Source organism: Equus asinus, chromosome 4, assembly GCF_041296235.1.
Source record: "Equus asinus isolate D_3611 breed Donkey chromosome 4, EquAss-T2T_v2, whole genome shotgun sequence".
Taxonomy (NCBI): domain Eukaryota; kingdom Metazoa; phylum Chordata; class Mammalia; order Perissodactyla; family Equidae; genus Equus; species Equus asinus.
In genome coordinates, this window is record NC_091793.1 from 111567287 (window position 1) to 111582516 (window position 15230).

Genomic DNA, 15230 nt, shown 5'->3' on the forward strand with positions numbered 1-15230 from the left:
AAAAACAAGATGATCCTATATTCCTAATCTTTTTTTTTAAAGATTGGCACCTGAGCTAACCTCTGCTGCCAACCTTCTTTTATTTTTCTTTTCTTCTTCTCCCCAAAGCCCCCCAGTACATAGTTGTATATTCTAGTTGTAGGTCCTTGTGATTGTGGCATGTAGGACACCGCCTCAGCATGGCCTGATGAGCAGTGCCATGTCTGCCCCCCAGGATCCGAACCGGTGAAACCCTGGACCGCCGAAGCGGAGGGCGTGAACTTAACCACTTGGCCACGGGGCCGGCCCCTGTTCCTAATCTTTATTTTAAGGAAAATGCAATTTTAAAACTTATTATGTGGCTTAACTTTCAGTACTCTACTCTGAATAAGTCATATGCTAGTTCTTTTTTCTTCTTTCCTCCTTTTCAGTGTCACTCATTCATTCAAGATGTGCTGACTTTTTACCGTGTGTTAGGTACTTAGCTGGGTGCTAGGGATGTAGGAATGAGATTTGATCCCTGGTCTCAGGATGCTCACAGTTTGGTGGGGAGACAGAAGAACAGTGAAGGCCTCTGTCTCTCGCTGAGTTTTAAGGTCAGAGTGGGAATAAATTACCTTAATAAACTTGAAATGAAATTGGTAATAACACTTGCGATTTTACGCTTAAATTATTTCTGTGCCTTTGGTGACGGGAGAAGGACAAGTATTAATTGTCGATTATGTGAATCCTGCATTGTCTGGGAGGGTGTGCTCAAGAGATTTGTACAGTAGTGACAAAATTAAAGGGGAACTATTTTGGATATCATTCTCTTTAGGAGTCTCACAACTCAAGAAAGAAACGGGAAATTGCCGAAAAACAGATAGATGATAACAGAAAATTTTCTTTATTTGCTGAAAGAAAATACCAGACTCTCGTAAGTATTTTTTAAGAGCCGTGACTGTTGGACAGAGGACGGGAGGAAGGTCTTCCCCAGACCACTGCATCGTAACTACTATTCTTCCTTTTCTCTCCAGAACTGCACTGTGAACGTGAACTGTGTGACCATCAAGTGTCCCCTGCGAGGGCTCGACAGCAAGGCCTCTGTTGTTTTGCGCTCAAGGTTATGGAATAGCACATTTCTAGAGGTGAGGCTGTCCCCTGGAAGTCATTCGCCACCTCCTAGGACATTTCTCACTTTCCTAATGCATTTTCTAACTTTGTCTCCAGGAATATTCCAAAATGAACTACTTGGACATTCTCGTGCGGGCTTCCATTGATGTAACTGCTGCCACCGAGAATATCAAGCTGCCAAACGCGGGCACTCAGGTGAGAAGTCTCCCGGCTTCGGTCAGTCCAGAGCAAATCACTCTTTCCTCTAGCCCAGGTCACTCGCCTGGGGGCATGCTACTTTGGCGATCATTTCCCCGACAGCACCATTACCCCCATGAAGGAGAAATCAGAAAATGTCTTAAGATGCTGCCACCCTAAGCTGTATTTTAAGAGAATCATTGGAAAAAGGAGTAAATCTAGGGGTCATCTAGTTCTCAGTGCACAGGATGGCTTTGAGAGCTGTTGGCTCCACGGAAGAATGAGCGCACCTCCTAACTATAGAAACCCCACGTCTTATACTGTCACTGATGCTGCAGCCATGGTTGGAGTGCCCCCAGTGATGGCAACCTCACCACATTATGGGGTAGCTGGTGCCATGTGTGGCCAGCTACAGTTATTAGAAAAGATCTCTTCCTATGTGAATCCAGAATTGAATCTTGTAGAATCAGCCCCTATTGATGCCCCTTAGAACAAGTACAAAATAAGTCCTATCTTTTGGCTATGTAGCAGCCTTTGAAATAATTGAAGGAAACTGTCACACCTCCTTGGACCTGTCTTTCCTATTCTCTCCAGAGCTAAGCATCCAGCTCTTTAGTTAATGGTCATACTGGGCACTGCTGGACTGGTTCCAGGCTGCTCTCCTGCCTGGGCTGGCCCTTGTCAGGCAGTATGACTTCCGCTGGGCAGAGAGCTGGTATGTGGTCTGCCTCATTCAGTTTGCCCTAGGGCCATTACCTTCCAGCATCTCAGCTCCACACTCTGTCACTCCAGTCTAAAATGTGGTTTTTAAATGTTTGCTGAGAATTGTGTTTGCGTTTCTAGCAGCTACCATTTTTGTGTTTGTGTTCTGTTAAAACTTCTAGGTGTTTTCATCAGAATTTGTTGTCACACTGTATTTCTCATATCCTGTCCTTGAGCAGTTTTTAAAAATCTAAATGCATGGGGACTGGCCTGCTGGCGCAGCAGTTAAGTGTGCACGTTCCACATCAGCGGCATCGGTTTGCCGGTTCAGATCCCGGGTGCAGACATGGCATCACTTGTCAAATCATGCTGTGGCAGGCATTCCACAAATACAGTCAAGGAAGATGGGCACGGATGTTAGCTCAGGGCCCATCTTCCTCAGCAAAAAGAGGAGGATTGGCAGCAGATGTTAGCTCAGGGCTAATCTTCCTTAAAAAAAAAAAAAACTCTAAATGTTTGGCTTTAAATGTATCCTCACATTTTATGTGCTTTGGTTTTGGTTCGTTGTTTCAGTTTACAAAGTAATTTTGAGCCTTAGTTATTTGCTGTCTTAACTTTCTATCCCTGCAAGCTTTATCTTTTGCAAAGCTCAGAAGCATGTCTTCTGTGTCTTCACCCAGGTACTTAGGAAAAATACAGAGCAGGACTAGGAGCAGAAGCTTGTGGTATACCGCTAGTGAGGGGCTCCTTGCGCAGGTCTGGAACCCACAGGGGCCTGTATCAGGGTCTCGAGGTAAAACGACTGCGTGTTATGGCTGGGAATGTTTTGCAAAAGACACTGGAGAAAGAAAGATTGTGAATTACTGTTCTTAAGTTGATCTACTCATCTAATTATGGAAATGTTCTGGTTTCAGTCCTTTAGCCAGCTGAAAATTCAGCGAGTTTCCGGGATGACTCTGGTTTCTGAAATAAGTGATCCTTAGCTGTAACAATGTATCATCCAAACCAGAATACATTTGTCTGGGGCAAATGCTAAGCCAGGCAGGATGCTGGACAAGTGGTGTAAGCTCAGACTGTCCCAGGGTCAGCAGGACATAGGGTCACCCTGGCCTTACATGACCTTGGCATGTTACTGCAGCCCACCTTTCTACATCATATCAATAGGGCATCATCAGGGGCTGTCAACTAAACCACACCTTCCCAGAGAATCCATTCTCTGTTCCTCTGACTGAAGGCAGCAGTTATAGCATCCTGTAACTTTAAATCAGCAACCCTGAGAATCCCTGAGTTTTTAGAGCCGAAAAGAGAATGAACACTTTAGAGGGAAGGGACTAACATTTTAATAAGATGTTAATAAAATGTCTACAATTTACTGGACATTTTACCTATATGCTATCATTTAAACCTCAGAAGAATACATTGTACCCATTTTACAAAAAAAGAAGCAGGCACAAGAAGGGGACATAATTTGAGGTCCTGGATTGAAACCTATAATTGTCTGACTTCAGGGCTCGTGTTCTCTGTCTCTGTGACACTTGCTCCACATTGAGTCCTCAAGTCTCAAATTTAGATGAGAAAACTAAGTCCAAGGAAATTTGTCTCTCTGTCAGGGTCACAGGACCAGCATGTGGAGGTGAAACCAGACCTCAGGCTTATGACTTCTCATCAGTTGCTTTTGTTTTCTGGAAGGTGATGGAACTAGAAGCCGTGGCATCCAGTCTAGTGGCTGGGTCACAAATGAAAATGAGGTTCTCTTGGGCATTTCATGTTCTTAGGGCTTGGGGAACCCATGCCTGCTGATGGGAATTGGAGTCATTGCTGTGTTCCTACTTTGTTTAATAATTGGTAGATTTGGGAATGGGTTACTGGTCTCTTATATCTAGAACCTATTTTTTTTGAAAACTGAGACATCTCCTGAGCTGTAGTCTTTTGATACCTCTTCTATTAACTGTAATTTCTGAGATACAAGAGCTCAGATATATCTACACACCTCTTCAGTGTTTTAGGTGCAGTTTTTCTGGACTTAAAGATTTGAGCTTAATTCAAGTGTCAGGATGCCTTCTTTTTTTATTCCCTCACTTATGATGAGTTTCAGTTTCATCTTTGTCTTGGTTCATCTGTTCTTTCCAGTCTGAAGATTATTTTTCTTTGGAGATAGAAGCAAAGGAGGTTGAGTAATCTGACTTGTCTGTTGGTCTTGATATTGAAACTTCTTCCCACTGCTTTTACTCTAATCCTGTTTTGTTTCATTTTGTTTTTAAAAAGAAGAGAAAAATCTTTGTGTTTCCTTACAACCCAAGCAATTTCAAGAGTTTTGTGTTCACTTCTCAATAAAATACTTTTAAGACATTGTTATAAAAAAGTCAGAGAGAGCTGGTCACCTAATAGAACTAGATAAGATGGTTAGATTCTATCGTCAATTAAATTAAATCCATCCATTTAACAAGCACTTATTAAGGGCACACTGTATGCCTTCCTGCACAAATGAATAACGTACAGTGTTGATTATTAAGAACGTCATCATCTAGGAGACAGTGAACCAGGAGAGAATTGTCGGATTAAGCCAGGGAAGGGGGGATTGTTGATTGGCTGTATTTACATACTCCTACTTCATTCCTAAGGGATTGAGAAGAGAGTATTTAAGCTTCCTGGCTGCCAAAGACTAAAGAAAATGTGATAGGTAAAAGTAGGTACATCATTCTTCAGGGGAATGAGATTTTCTTTTTTGACTCTAAATTCAGAGCAGAACTTAAGATACGGACCTTGTATAAGATGGATTTCTGATGTAAGGAACACTCACTAAGAGACTGATGTCTTGAATAAAGAGTTTGGTAAAAGATACGAAAATCCCTTCATTGGGTGGTTTTCTATACTGACGTTCCGTAAGAGCAGAGATTATTATATTACAGAGTGACTTAGGGAAACGATTTTGCCAGTGGGCAAGCTAATGTGGTCTAAGCACTGCTCTCTGGTGATAGAATTCAATGCATCAGCAGAGCTTAAGCCCTTTTTCCCCTTAGGGGCACATGATGGATGAGGTTCACATGCATAGGTCATCCCAATGGAAGTGCCTAGAGTTCAACAAAACCAAAAAAAATTTGTTTTTGGAGTTGGAGTAATTTCTACTCACCTTCACCTGTCATTGTCCATCAGTAAGATGAGACAAGGCTTCCCAGAGCTCTGGGACTCTTAGCCCACAGTTGGTCTCCCCTTACCCAGTGTTAAGGCCAACCCCCCCTTATTCCCAATCCCAGCTGGAGAATGACTGTCGTACGAGAAAAACAAACTTCAGTTGACAATTTAAGGACACAAAAAATAAAATCTTGCTGACTGGCCTCTCTTGCCTTCCTGGACTGCAGTGTGGTCGTGCACACAGACTGGGTTTGCAGAGCACATGTGCCCTTCAAATGTGTGGCCCAACCCCTAGTTGCAGTCCTCAGTCTTTGACGCCCAGTGAGTTGTTTTGCAATTTGTAAAAGGCTCTAAGATTTGGTTTGAATGGTGGCCAGACCTGGGGCTTAGAGCTCTCAGCTGGATTCCTTCCCACAACCTCCCCATCCCTACAATCAAAAATTACCTTGTTCAGCCCTTATGCTATTGGATTGCAGCCATTTTGGGGAGTGATTCCCCACCCCTGACTCCCACTGATAGCAGTCATTTAAAAGGCTCTGGTACACAGCGTGATTGTAGTAAGGCTGGTTCCCCTTGCCATGGACCAGTCCCCACTCTCCACTTCCACGTGTCAGAACTTATTCTTAAAAATGAGGATGGCCCTTCCAAGTTGTCACCTTGTCCCCAAGGACACACTGTTGTGCCTTCTCTTTGCTAGATACTAGGAAAGCAAAGTTATACAAGCTACAGCATAAGTTATTGAAATAATCTTTTTGTTTTCTTTTACAGGAGTCAGGTCTACCAATCATGTCAACTATATTATTTCTTCACTGGTCTCTATTCTGTCTTCCCTATTTCATGGCTACCCCTGTGTTAGAACCAATAATCTCAAGAAAGAGTTGCTTTAGCTTAAAGCTGGGATACCTATGGGGGGAAGGGAGGCTGTGACACCCCCCGCCCCCCCCCCCGGGGGGGTTGGGAGCTTGGCAAATGTGAATCCTTTCCTATTAAATGTTTAAAGAACAGCAGTTCTCTTGCTTTTAAGTACATTCTATAAGTCAAATGAGGTTGAGAAGCTGTTTTCTAGTATAAGTAGAAAGTGAAGTGCTTTAATGAAGAGATTGGAAAAAAAAGAATTGTAGTATAGAAGTATTGATGCACAGTGTAGACACAGAAGCATGTTTAGGCGGCATCCAGAGTTCGGTGCTAATATGGAATACTTGACAAAAAACACTTCTCAGAAGTTAAATGCTCCCTCTAAGTTTTGTTTACCCTTCACTTTGCTTTCTCTTAATCCAGAAACATCAGAAACTTCAAACTGGTAGATCTCTAATCAGTGTAGTTTACAAAATCTTATTCATAGCAATCACCAGGTCTTTTACGTGCTTTGAAAAATAGTCTCCTGGCATCACAAAAATCCACTTGAATTCTAAACCTACATAACCAAGTTGTTGTGAATTGCCCTAAGCAACTTTTTAGGTTTATGAATAAACACCATTTCTGTTTAATTGGTATTTGCCAACTATCAAATGTTTAGAGCTTAAGCTTCTCATCAGCTGCTGCTTAAAGCTCCAAGCTGCCCCTCACTGAATCCAGAGTCTAGCTTGTCCATACACATTGTTGTGGAAGACAGCACCAAGCCATTTCAGGAAGTTTTATTGTTTATGAGGGTCCTTAGTTTGATATCCTAAGGGAAAGTTAAAATGGTATCAGTACTGCAGCTCCATTCTTATTTTTATATTTCACAACATCTTTAAAGTCTGAGCGAGGAATATAGGCTAATTATGCATAAACTAGCCCTTTTATTTCCATTGCTGAAAACTAACTAAAAGAGAGAGTGATCTTTCTCAAAAAGATACCAGATTATACAGCTGAAACAAGATTGGCTGTGTTGTGATAATTGTTGAGACTTGGTGATGAATAAATGATGGTTCATTGTACAATAGTCTCTACTTTTGTTGATTACAAAAATTTTAAAAAGATAAGTTAGCAAAGAAATAACCACTTTGTCAAAACACAGTCCAGCATTGTCCAGGTTCTGGGAAAAGAGCTCCAAGAAATACCTTTCAAAGCAAGATTCCATTATTAAAGGAAAGGATCTCACATCAAAAAAGCATCTCGTCCCCCCATAGGCTGCATTGTCCAAAATGTGTCCAGAAGCAGAATTAGAACTATAAACTCACTCCAATTTATGATGATGTTGCTTTTTATGCCCCGTAGGTTCGTGTGACTGTGTTTCCTTCAAAGACTGTAGCTCACTATTCAGGAGTAGCTTGGTGGATCATCCTAGTGGCTATTCTTGCTGGGATTTTGATGCTTGCTCTCTTAGTGTATATACTCTGGAAGGTAAGTAATATCTAGCATTTGAGTTTCGTGATACAAACTTTATTTCATGTTTTTAAAAAGGTGAATTAACACTGATAGTATGGACATGTCTTTTTCTTCATTGCTTTGTTTTTCCCAACATTTTATTATGAAATTTTCCCAACATAACAGCAAACTTGAGAATTTTACAAGGACTCCCTGTATATCTACCTCGTACTGTGTATTTAAAGCTATATTGTACATAATAATGTTTCTTAAATGTATAAATTTTGGTGTTTTTCACATATAGTTTAGCGTGTTGGGCAAATAACAATTTTTTAAAGTTGTACTACTTTTAGTATTTTTTTCTTCTAAGATCAAATTCTGAATCTAAGCCAAATTGTTGTGTATCCCATTAATCTGAATCTGTAACCCTGTTAATTTCAACTTCTAGAAAGAAATGTTCATGGCAGCCATTGGGACTTGTTACAGCAGCACGTAGAGTAGGAATAGAAAAGCAAGAAATTAATGAATAACTCCATCTCAAGGGGTCATCATGGCCTATATCAAACATGAGGAAGATTTGGGTTCGATTTGATGTTCTTCATTAGAATTTGGTCCTGCAAATAAAATGTAGTATCTTCCTCCTGCTTCCTACCAGTAAATAGTCTACATTACAAAAAAGTGTGTATGAGATAGATACAAACTTTGTTGCCAAAGATTACAACCTATAGATTTTGGATTATTCTCAATGAGTAATGGAGGTCCACAGTCCCTATCAACAGTTACAAATTGCAAAAAACTCTGAAAACTGAAAGTTTTTAATGACTTACTTGGCAGCAAAACTTGACATGATGTAAAGAGAGGCTATTTATAGTCTTTATCTTTTATTCATTCGTTTCACTGCAGAAATATGAATGTTTTGATTACAGTGGCATCATGTATATAGTGTATTACTTTTCTAAAATGCCCCAAATTCCGCATTTCCAAGCATGTCTCGTACAGAGGACTTTGGATAAAGAGTTATGAACCTCAACCAACAATCTCTAGGATCAAACCATCCTTATCCTTTCCTTAGATCCAAGAGTATAATAGACAAGGGTTCAGAATATTCTCACTTTCAAATATTGGGCATCTCTTTTTTACTTTATTTTTTCAAGTAACTTCCTCTTGCCAATCTGAGATAATTTTCTGATGTCCTCCAAATGTGTGATTGAAGGTTGGTATCTGCTCATACCAAGATTCCTCCTTGCATGAGATGTTAGCCTGTCCTCCTTCTGATATTTACTTAAGGCAAGAGGTTTGTCTGGTAAAGCACAGCCAGCCAATATAGGAGATGCTCTGAGAATTATTTTGATATCAAAGACTGAATTTGAGGATTGATATTTGAGGATGAGCTTCTTGTGCTCTCTGGAAGAGGTCACAAGTTCAATCTTTTTCAGAGCAGGTCTTATTGGGAGTCTTTAATGAGGGTGAGACATAGCAATGGGTTCAGAGTTAAGAAACCCAAACTGTATATAATCTTGGGCAAATCGTTTCACCTCCCTGGTACACTGCTTTGCCTTAGCTGTTTAATAAGTCATTCAGACTAGATGATCTCATTGGGTTTTTTTGTTTGTTTTTGTTTTTGAAGTTCTAAAGTATCCAGACTCACAAGTAAACTCTAAAGTAGTCAGATAACTTCTAAAACCCCACATGAAAATAATTTTTATTAATTTATAGATGCTCTTCTTTATGAAATGGACGTATTTGTTTTTATGTGTTAAAAAATTGTAGAAATTGAGGTCCAGAAAGGACTCTATTCCATGGCCTTTAATTGGGTTTTGCATATCCACATAGGTGCTAAGACTAAGCTAGGCAAGTGGGCCTAGGGCCAACATCCCCACTTCAACAAGAACAGTTCTGATTTCATCTGCTTTAAATATCGGTATTCTGCATAAGGTTTTCTTTGGAGGTAAAAGAGGAAAGTCTTCCAGGCTGGTCCAGTCACCTTCATTTTGCAAACAAAGATGCTCGTGCCCATGGATATTGGGAATGTTGCCAAGTTGGAGGCAGGACCAGGACTCTTGGTTCCTGGTTCATTCATTTTCCCATCCTATTTACCTATACATGTTATTGAAAGTTGACTGGGTGTGTTCACTGTGTATTAAATTGAGAGTCACAAATAAATATCAAGGTAAATAGTCTAGATCAATGCTCCTCAACCAAACTTTTTGTAATGGAAGCGTTCTGAAGCTCTACTATACAATATGGTAGTCACTAGTCACATGTGGCTATTGAGCACTTGGAATGGCTAGTGCAACTGACGTATTGACTTTTAAATTTAATTTAAATTTGAATAGTCACATGTAGTTAGTAGCTACTGTTGTACAAAACAGATCTAGGTTTTTACCTTAATGAGTTGCCAGACTAGGAAGCAGAATTTTCCAACAGGGCAGAGATTTATTCCACCGAGTTATATTTCAAAGGGCAGTTCCATGGCCTTATGAGCTAGATAAAAGTAAATAGAAAAGTTTCTCCATCGTTGAATGAAGGAAATTATAGTAGAAAATGGAATTATACTTTTATCCTCATTTTGAGTGACCTAACCTGAGGAGCATACGTTCCTATCACTTAAGCGTTACATGGTAGTTCAGAATTTGAGAAAATAACAGCAGTCATTCTTTCATAATGGTGTATTCGAATTTATATTGTGATTTACCGCACAAATCCAAAGGCCTCAAGTAAATGGCATTTGTTCCATAAAATTTCCTGTGAAAGGAAGAAAAATACTCACAGTAGCTATTTTATTTGGATTTGCACTAAATCTTACTTAGAGAATTGATTCTTTAACCTTTGTCTCAATAAACTACAGAAGTCAATCTTTTGCCTATTTTAGAGTCCATATTCTCCTGTAAGAAGAAACCACCCAAAACTATAATAAGATGTGTATGATTTTCCCTTTTAGGATGATTTTTGTCCTCGGGATTTCTGTTACAAATAGAAAAATCAATTAGCTGACTAATGTCATCCATATAAATATTTGACCAGAGACCCATGGTAATAGAGCTGGGTTGATTGCTGTCACTACGTAACATAGTGCAGTGGCTGTTTGCTTCTGGTTGATCCATAGTGGTCTCTTTGTAAACAAGCTAAAAGTAGAAAACAGGTTAAAATCTGAGATTTTCTTTTGTTTAGCTCTTGTACACAAAACTGTAAAACTGACTAAATACCTTGCTTCCTTGTAGTGTGGTTTCTTCAAGAGAAATAAGAAAGATCATTATGATGCCACATATCACAAGGCTGAGATCCATGCTCAGCCGTCTGATAAAGAGAGGCTTACTTCTGATGCATAGTATTGATCTACTTCTGTAATTGGTAATTGATCAATGTTTTTTAATTGCTAGCTGTGGGACCTGCTATGGTTGTGGTGGCTAACTTTAAGAGCAACAGCTTGCTGTGTGTGTGTCCCATTAACAGATGTTTCCAAATGTCCACACTGGCTTGCCTTGCTTGGATTTATTTTATTTTATTTATGTCACTTGAAAGCTTACAGTTTTTTTAAAAACGCACAGAGAATCTTTGGTTGCAGGTGAGTTATTTTGTGTTGTTGTCGTTCAACATCACCTACAGCAATGAAGAAATCTAAAATCTATGTACATATAAAAGGAGGCTTTAGACCTCCACAGTAGCCCAGTCTGCCGTGAGTTGTTAATCTAGTATGTAGTGTCCCACTCGGAATTTCAAAGATGCATAAGAAATCATTCCAGATTTCTTGTCCATTTTGGAATTTTCCACAGATAGAAGCTTGTGTTGATTGCCTAATTAACCTGTTGCATGTTGGAAACATTGTGTTTCTCTTGATGAGAAGGCTCTCTCACTGTCATCTTTTTGATCTCCTTGCTTTAAAGTGATGGGGGAAGGCTTGGAATGCTTTTATTGCTGCTCAGAAATTGTTTTATGCTAGCTAAGCATGCAACTTCCTTTTCCTGCATATCTACTACAGGTCAAAGACCATTACAACAAACTATGACTATTGGCATGATGGACACTACAGCCAATTTCAGAAGATGGTTCTTTATCAAAGTGACCTTCGATATACAAAATTCTAGTGTAAAAATGCTCTGGATAGTTTTTATTTCAATATGTTGTGATGGAGTTTGACCTTGTTTCATGTTCCTAGAAATTTCATTCACATGTGGGTCTCAGTTGATTTTAAGTTCATGTTTTGCTTTTTCATATTTATAAATCCATGGAAACAGGAATTGGCAGTGATTCCTTTTTCCATTTCTGTGGGCATGAGGGGATAGAATTACTCCTAGAATCCCTTTCCGTGGCATCGTCACGATGAATCCCAACATTTCCATTCCAGTTTTACATATCACCCTTGATTTCCTTCTTTGATTACATGGGGCAGGAGCCACATTTTGTAATAGATAGGTATTGGCTTTTTTGCACAGAATGATAAAGGAGTCCATGTAGAAATGGCCTTAGAACAAAAAACTTCTTGGTCCATTTTTCCTATTGATTTAGTGATAACTGTGCACATAATTTTTAGAACATAACATCATCCAACTTAAATGTTCTGTTCCTGTTGATGTCACATAATAAACACATTAATCAACCATTCTAGTATCTTCCTCATCCTCCCATCTGCCTTTTTAAATGGAAAACACATCTTTTTTAAAAAAACATATATTTTATTCATTTAAAAAATTCAATCTGATTTTAAAATTTCCAGATATGTTCTCAGTAAAATCTCCTTTGGATCCGATTGAATGTTTTTTGAAAAATGAATAAAATATATATTCATTAATCATTTAAATGTAAATGTTGTCTTTTGCAAAAAAAAAATAAAGAGAAAAATTAGGGGGTGCTCGGAAATTCAATCTAGTGATGCTTTTCCTCAAGTTCTTTGAGGTACGTGATTGACTTTATTGCAGGACACAGTGACTACACGATTTATTAATGAAACAGCTTAATGTGGAAGCACAACAGCAAATCCAGGTAGTGTAAATTACCTCCTAGTTAATGAGAGATGTGTCCTGGACCCTCGGAGGAGAGAAGATTCTTAAAGTGAACCATTTCAACACTGGCATATTCAAATAGTAATTTGTGAAATATTTGTGACCCAATTTCCATTTTGTTAGTGGGAGAGGGGCATGAGATAAGCTTTGGTTTATCGCCTTTAAAAAAAATTGTTCTTTAAATTAAAATGATGTTCTAATAATCTGAAAATTAGATCTTTTACATATAGTATTGTGATTATAAAAAAATGGAAGCACTGTTTCATAAACCCTTAAATTGTTAGTAGAGGTAGCTTACATTTGTTATAAAATGTAAAGACAAGATGGAAAACCGGATGTTTCTTCCAGTTTTACAGCTGTTCTTCTCTTCCATTTATATCCACTGGCTGTTACATTCTTTTCTATCTGTTAGTTCCTTGTTAAAAGAAAACCATGCCTTTTTTCCTTCGTCCAAAGGTAGGCAGAGCTGAACAGAAAGCTTAGGCGTTCCCATTTAGTGCTCTTGCTTTTCTTGAGATAATTTAATTTGTTTCTTTTTCTCTTCCCCCTTCTCCAGTGTGGATTCTTTAAACGCTCTAGGTACGATGATAGCGTTCCCCGATACCATGCTGTAAGGATCCGGAAAGAAGAGCGAGAGATCAAAGATGAAAAATATAATGATAACTTTGAAAAAAAACAGTGGATCACAAGGTGGAATGAAAATGAAAGCTACTCCTAGGGGGGCCAAACAAGCTTCACTGTACCCAAACTGCTTTTTTTCCCAACTCAGAAAGTCAAATGGATTTAAAAGTCTGTTCAATACCTGCATATTGATTTCAGACAGACTACACACAGTACGAACCTACAGTTTTAACTGTGGACGTTGTTACGTACCTGAGGCTCCTGTTTTGCACAGCCAAATTTAAGACGGTTGGAATGGATTTTTCTTTAACTGCCTTAATTTAACTTTCTGGGTTGCCTTTGTTTTTGGTGTGGCTAACTTAAACATGTGCTGGGGACGGGCCTGCCCAGTTGTGCTTTTGCGACATCCTCCCGATAGTGTAGCTGGAAGAAGGCACCCACAGTGACCGCGCTAACAGAGTGACCGTCCTAACCTCAACGCTGCCCCTGCAAACGTTCTTCCTGTAGGACTGGAGGACCTGCAAGTCAACTGTCCCGCATCCCAAGACTCCACCATCGGGGTAGTTGTGTTTCAATTTTAAGTGCTATCTTAAATTAAATGTGCAATAGAAGGTGATGTTGCCATCCTACCATCTTTTTCCATTTCCTAGATGTGTGAACACTTGCTCACACCAAATATATACAGGTCTCATTCTCCCTTTTCACTAAAACATCCAGGCGCAACAGACTTGAATGCTAGTTATACTTATTTGTATATGGTATTTATTTTTTCTTTTTTTACAAACCATTTTGTTATTGACTAACAGGCCAAAGATTCTCCAGTTTACCCTTCAGGTTGGATTAAACAATCAGAATTAGAACATGGGAGGTCATTAGTGTGACCTAAATTGTTTACTGCAAAAGGAAAATAATAATTCCTTATAAATTGCTAGAGAGTTCTTATAATTTACAGATAGGTTTAAGTTATTGAAACATCTCCCTTCATGACAGCCCTTACCCACTTCCTCCAAACCCAAAAGCTTGGCTTAAGAAATAGGATTTAACCATAAGATGTTTAATTCTTATCAGACATTGGATATTTTGGAGTTTAGAGCCCTGTGTGATATTTCTGAATTTCATGCTATAACTTTCAAGAATCCTTGGAAATTATGGGTTGGTTGGTTCGTTGAACTTTAGTGCAGTTTAGTCACTGCTGCAAATACTGTATATTCAGGACTTGAAAGAAATGGTGAGTGCCTATGGTGGATCCAGACTGATCCAGTCAGTGTAAGACTACTGAATATCTGACCCCAAGAGTCAGGGAGAACATCCTGGCCTTTAAGTTTTTAAATGTTATTGGAATCATTTAATCAGTGAGATGATCTATTTTTTGCTTTGTTTCCTCCTCTATCTATATTTCCAAAATTACTTTGGGAATGCTCTAACAAGAACCTTAAGTTGTTTTTTAATTTTAAAAATGAAGGTGGGAGAGGAAGATATTATTCTATACTTTCAGTAGAGACTGAATAGCTATGAAAGCTGAATTTTTTTCCTAATTACTGTACTTCCAAATGTTAAGTTATATGGGGAGCAAAAGTAACCCGGTGCTAATTTGTTGGGATATAGTGTAAGCAGTGTCTCGGTCTTTTAGAAGAACAAAATACAGCTACATGTGCCATTGTCGCTTTTAATTTTTTTGCTTTTCAGAAATCTTATGCCCTTAAGATACTAAGGACATTATTCTAGTTGTACTTTGGAATTTTCATTCACAAAAATAGTTTTACAATGATATTTTGTTTACAAAAATTTCTCTAAAACAGGTCATAACAGTGTTTAAAATCTCAGTTTCTTGCTTAGGTAACTTAGAACCGAACGCACTGGCTTCATAGGTTGCTAAGAAGCTGATATTTTGAAAGTGTTTCTAGACCTTTGTTATAAAAACAAATGCCCTGAAGGTGGGGAGGGAGGGGCGGGTGGTTCAACAAGAAAGAAACGGGAAGGTAGTGGTGTTTAAATTTATAGTTGTTAAAAATGTCATCTCAAGTCAAGTCACTGGTCTGTTTGCATTTGAGACATTTTTATACTAACTAGCATTGTAAAATTGTTTCATGATTAGAAAATACCTGTGGATATTTGTATAAAAGTGTGAAATAAATTTTTTTATGAAAGTGTTCCTTGCTTAGTAACACAGCATTGTATATGTGAAACAAACTCTAAAATTATAAGTGAGAACCTGAA

At 38.7% G+C, this 15230-nt stretch overlaps 1 protein-coding gene across 2 annotated transcripts in view; it reads left to right on the plus strand.

The window, feature by feature from the left end:
- Window positions 1-15230, plus strand: part of ITGA6 (integrin subunit alpha 6) — a 76637-nt gene extending 61407 nt beyond the window's left edge. The window contains exons 21-26 of one of the 2 annotated variants that reach the window (XM_014846575.3): window positions 797-895; window positions 996-1106; window positions 1189-1287; window positions 7303-7428; window positions 10614-10743; window positions 12949-15230. In XM_014846575.3, the coding sequence (XP_014702061.2) occupies window positions 797-895; window positions 996-1106; window positions 1189-1287; window positions 7303-7428; window positions 10614-10721 (543 nt within the window). In that variant the 3' untranslated portion in view covers window positions 10722-10743; window positions 12949-15230. The remainder of the gene's footprint in view (window positions 1-796; window positions 896-995; window positions 1107-1188; window positions 1288-7302; window positions 7429-10613; window positions 10744-12948) is intronic. The other variant, XM_014846574.3, reaches the window with a different exon arrangement.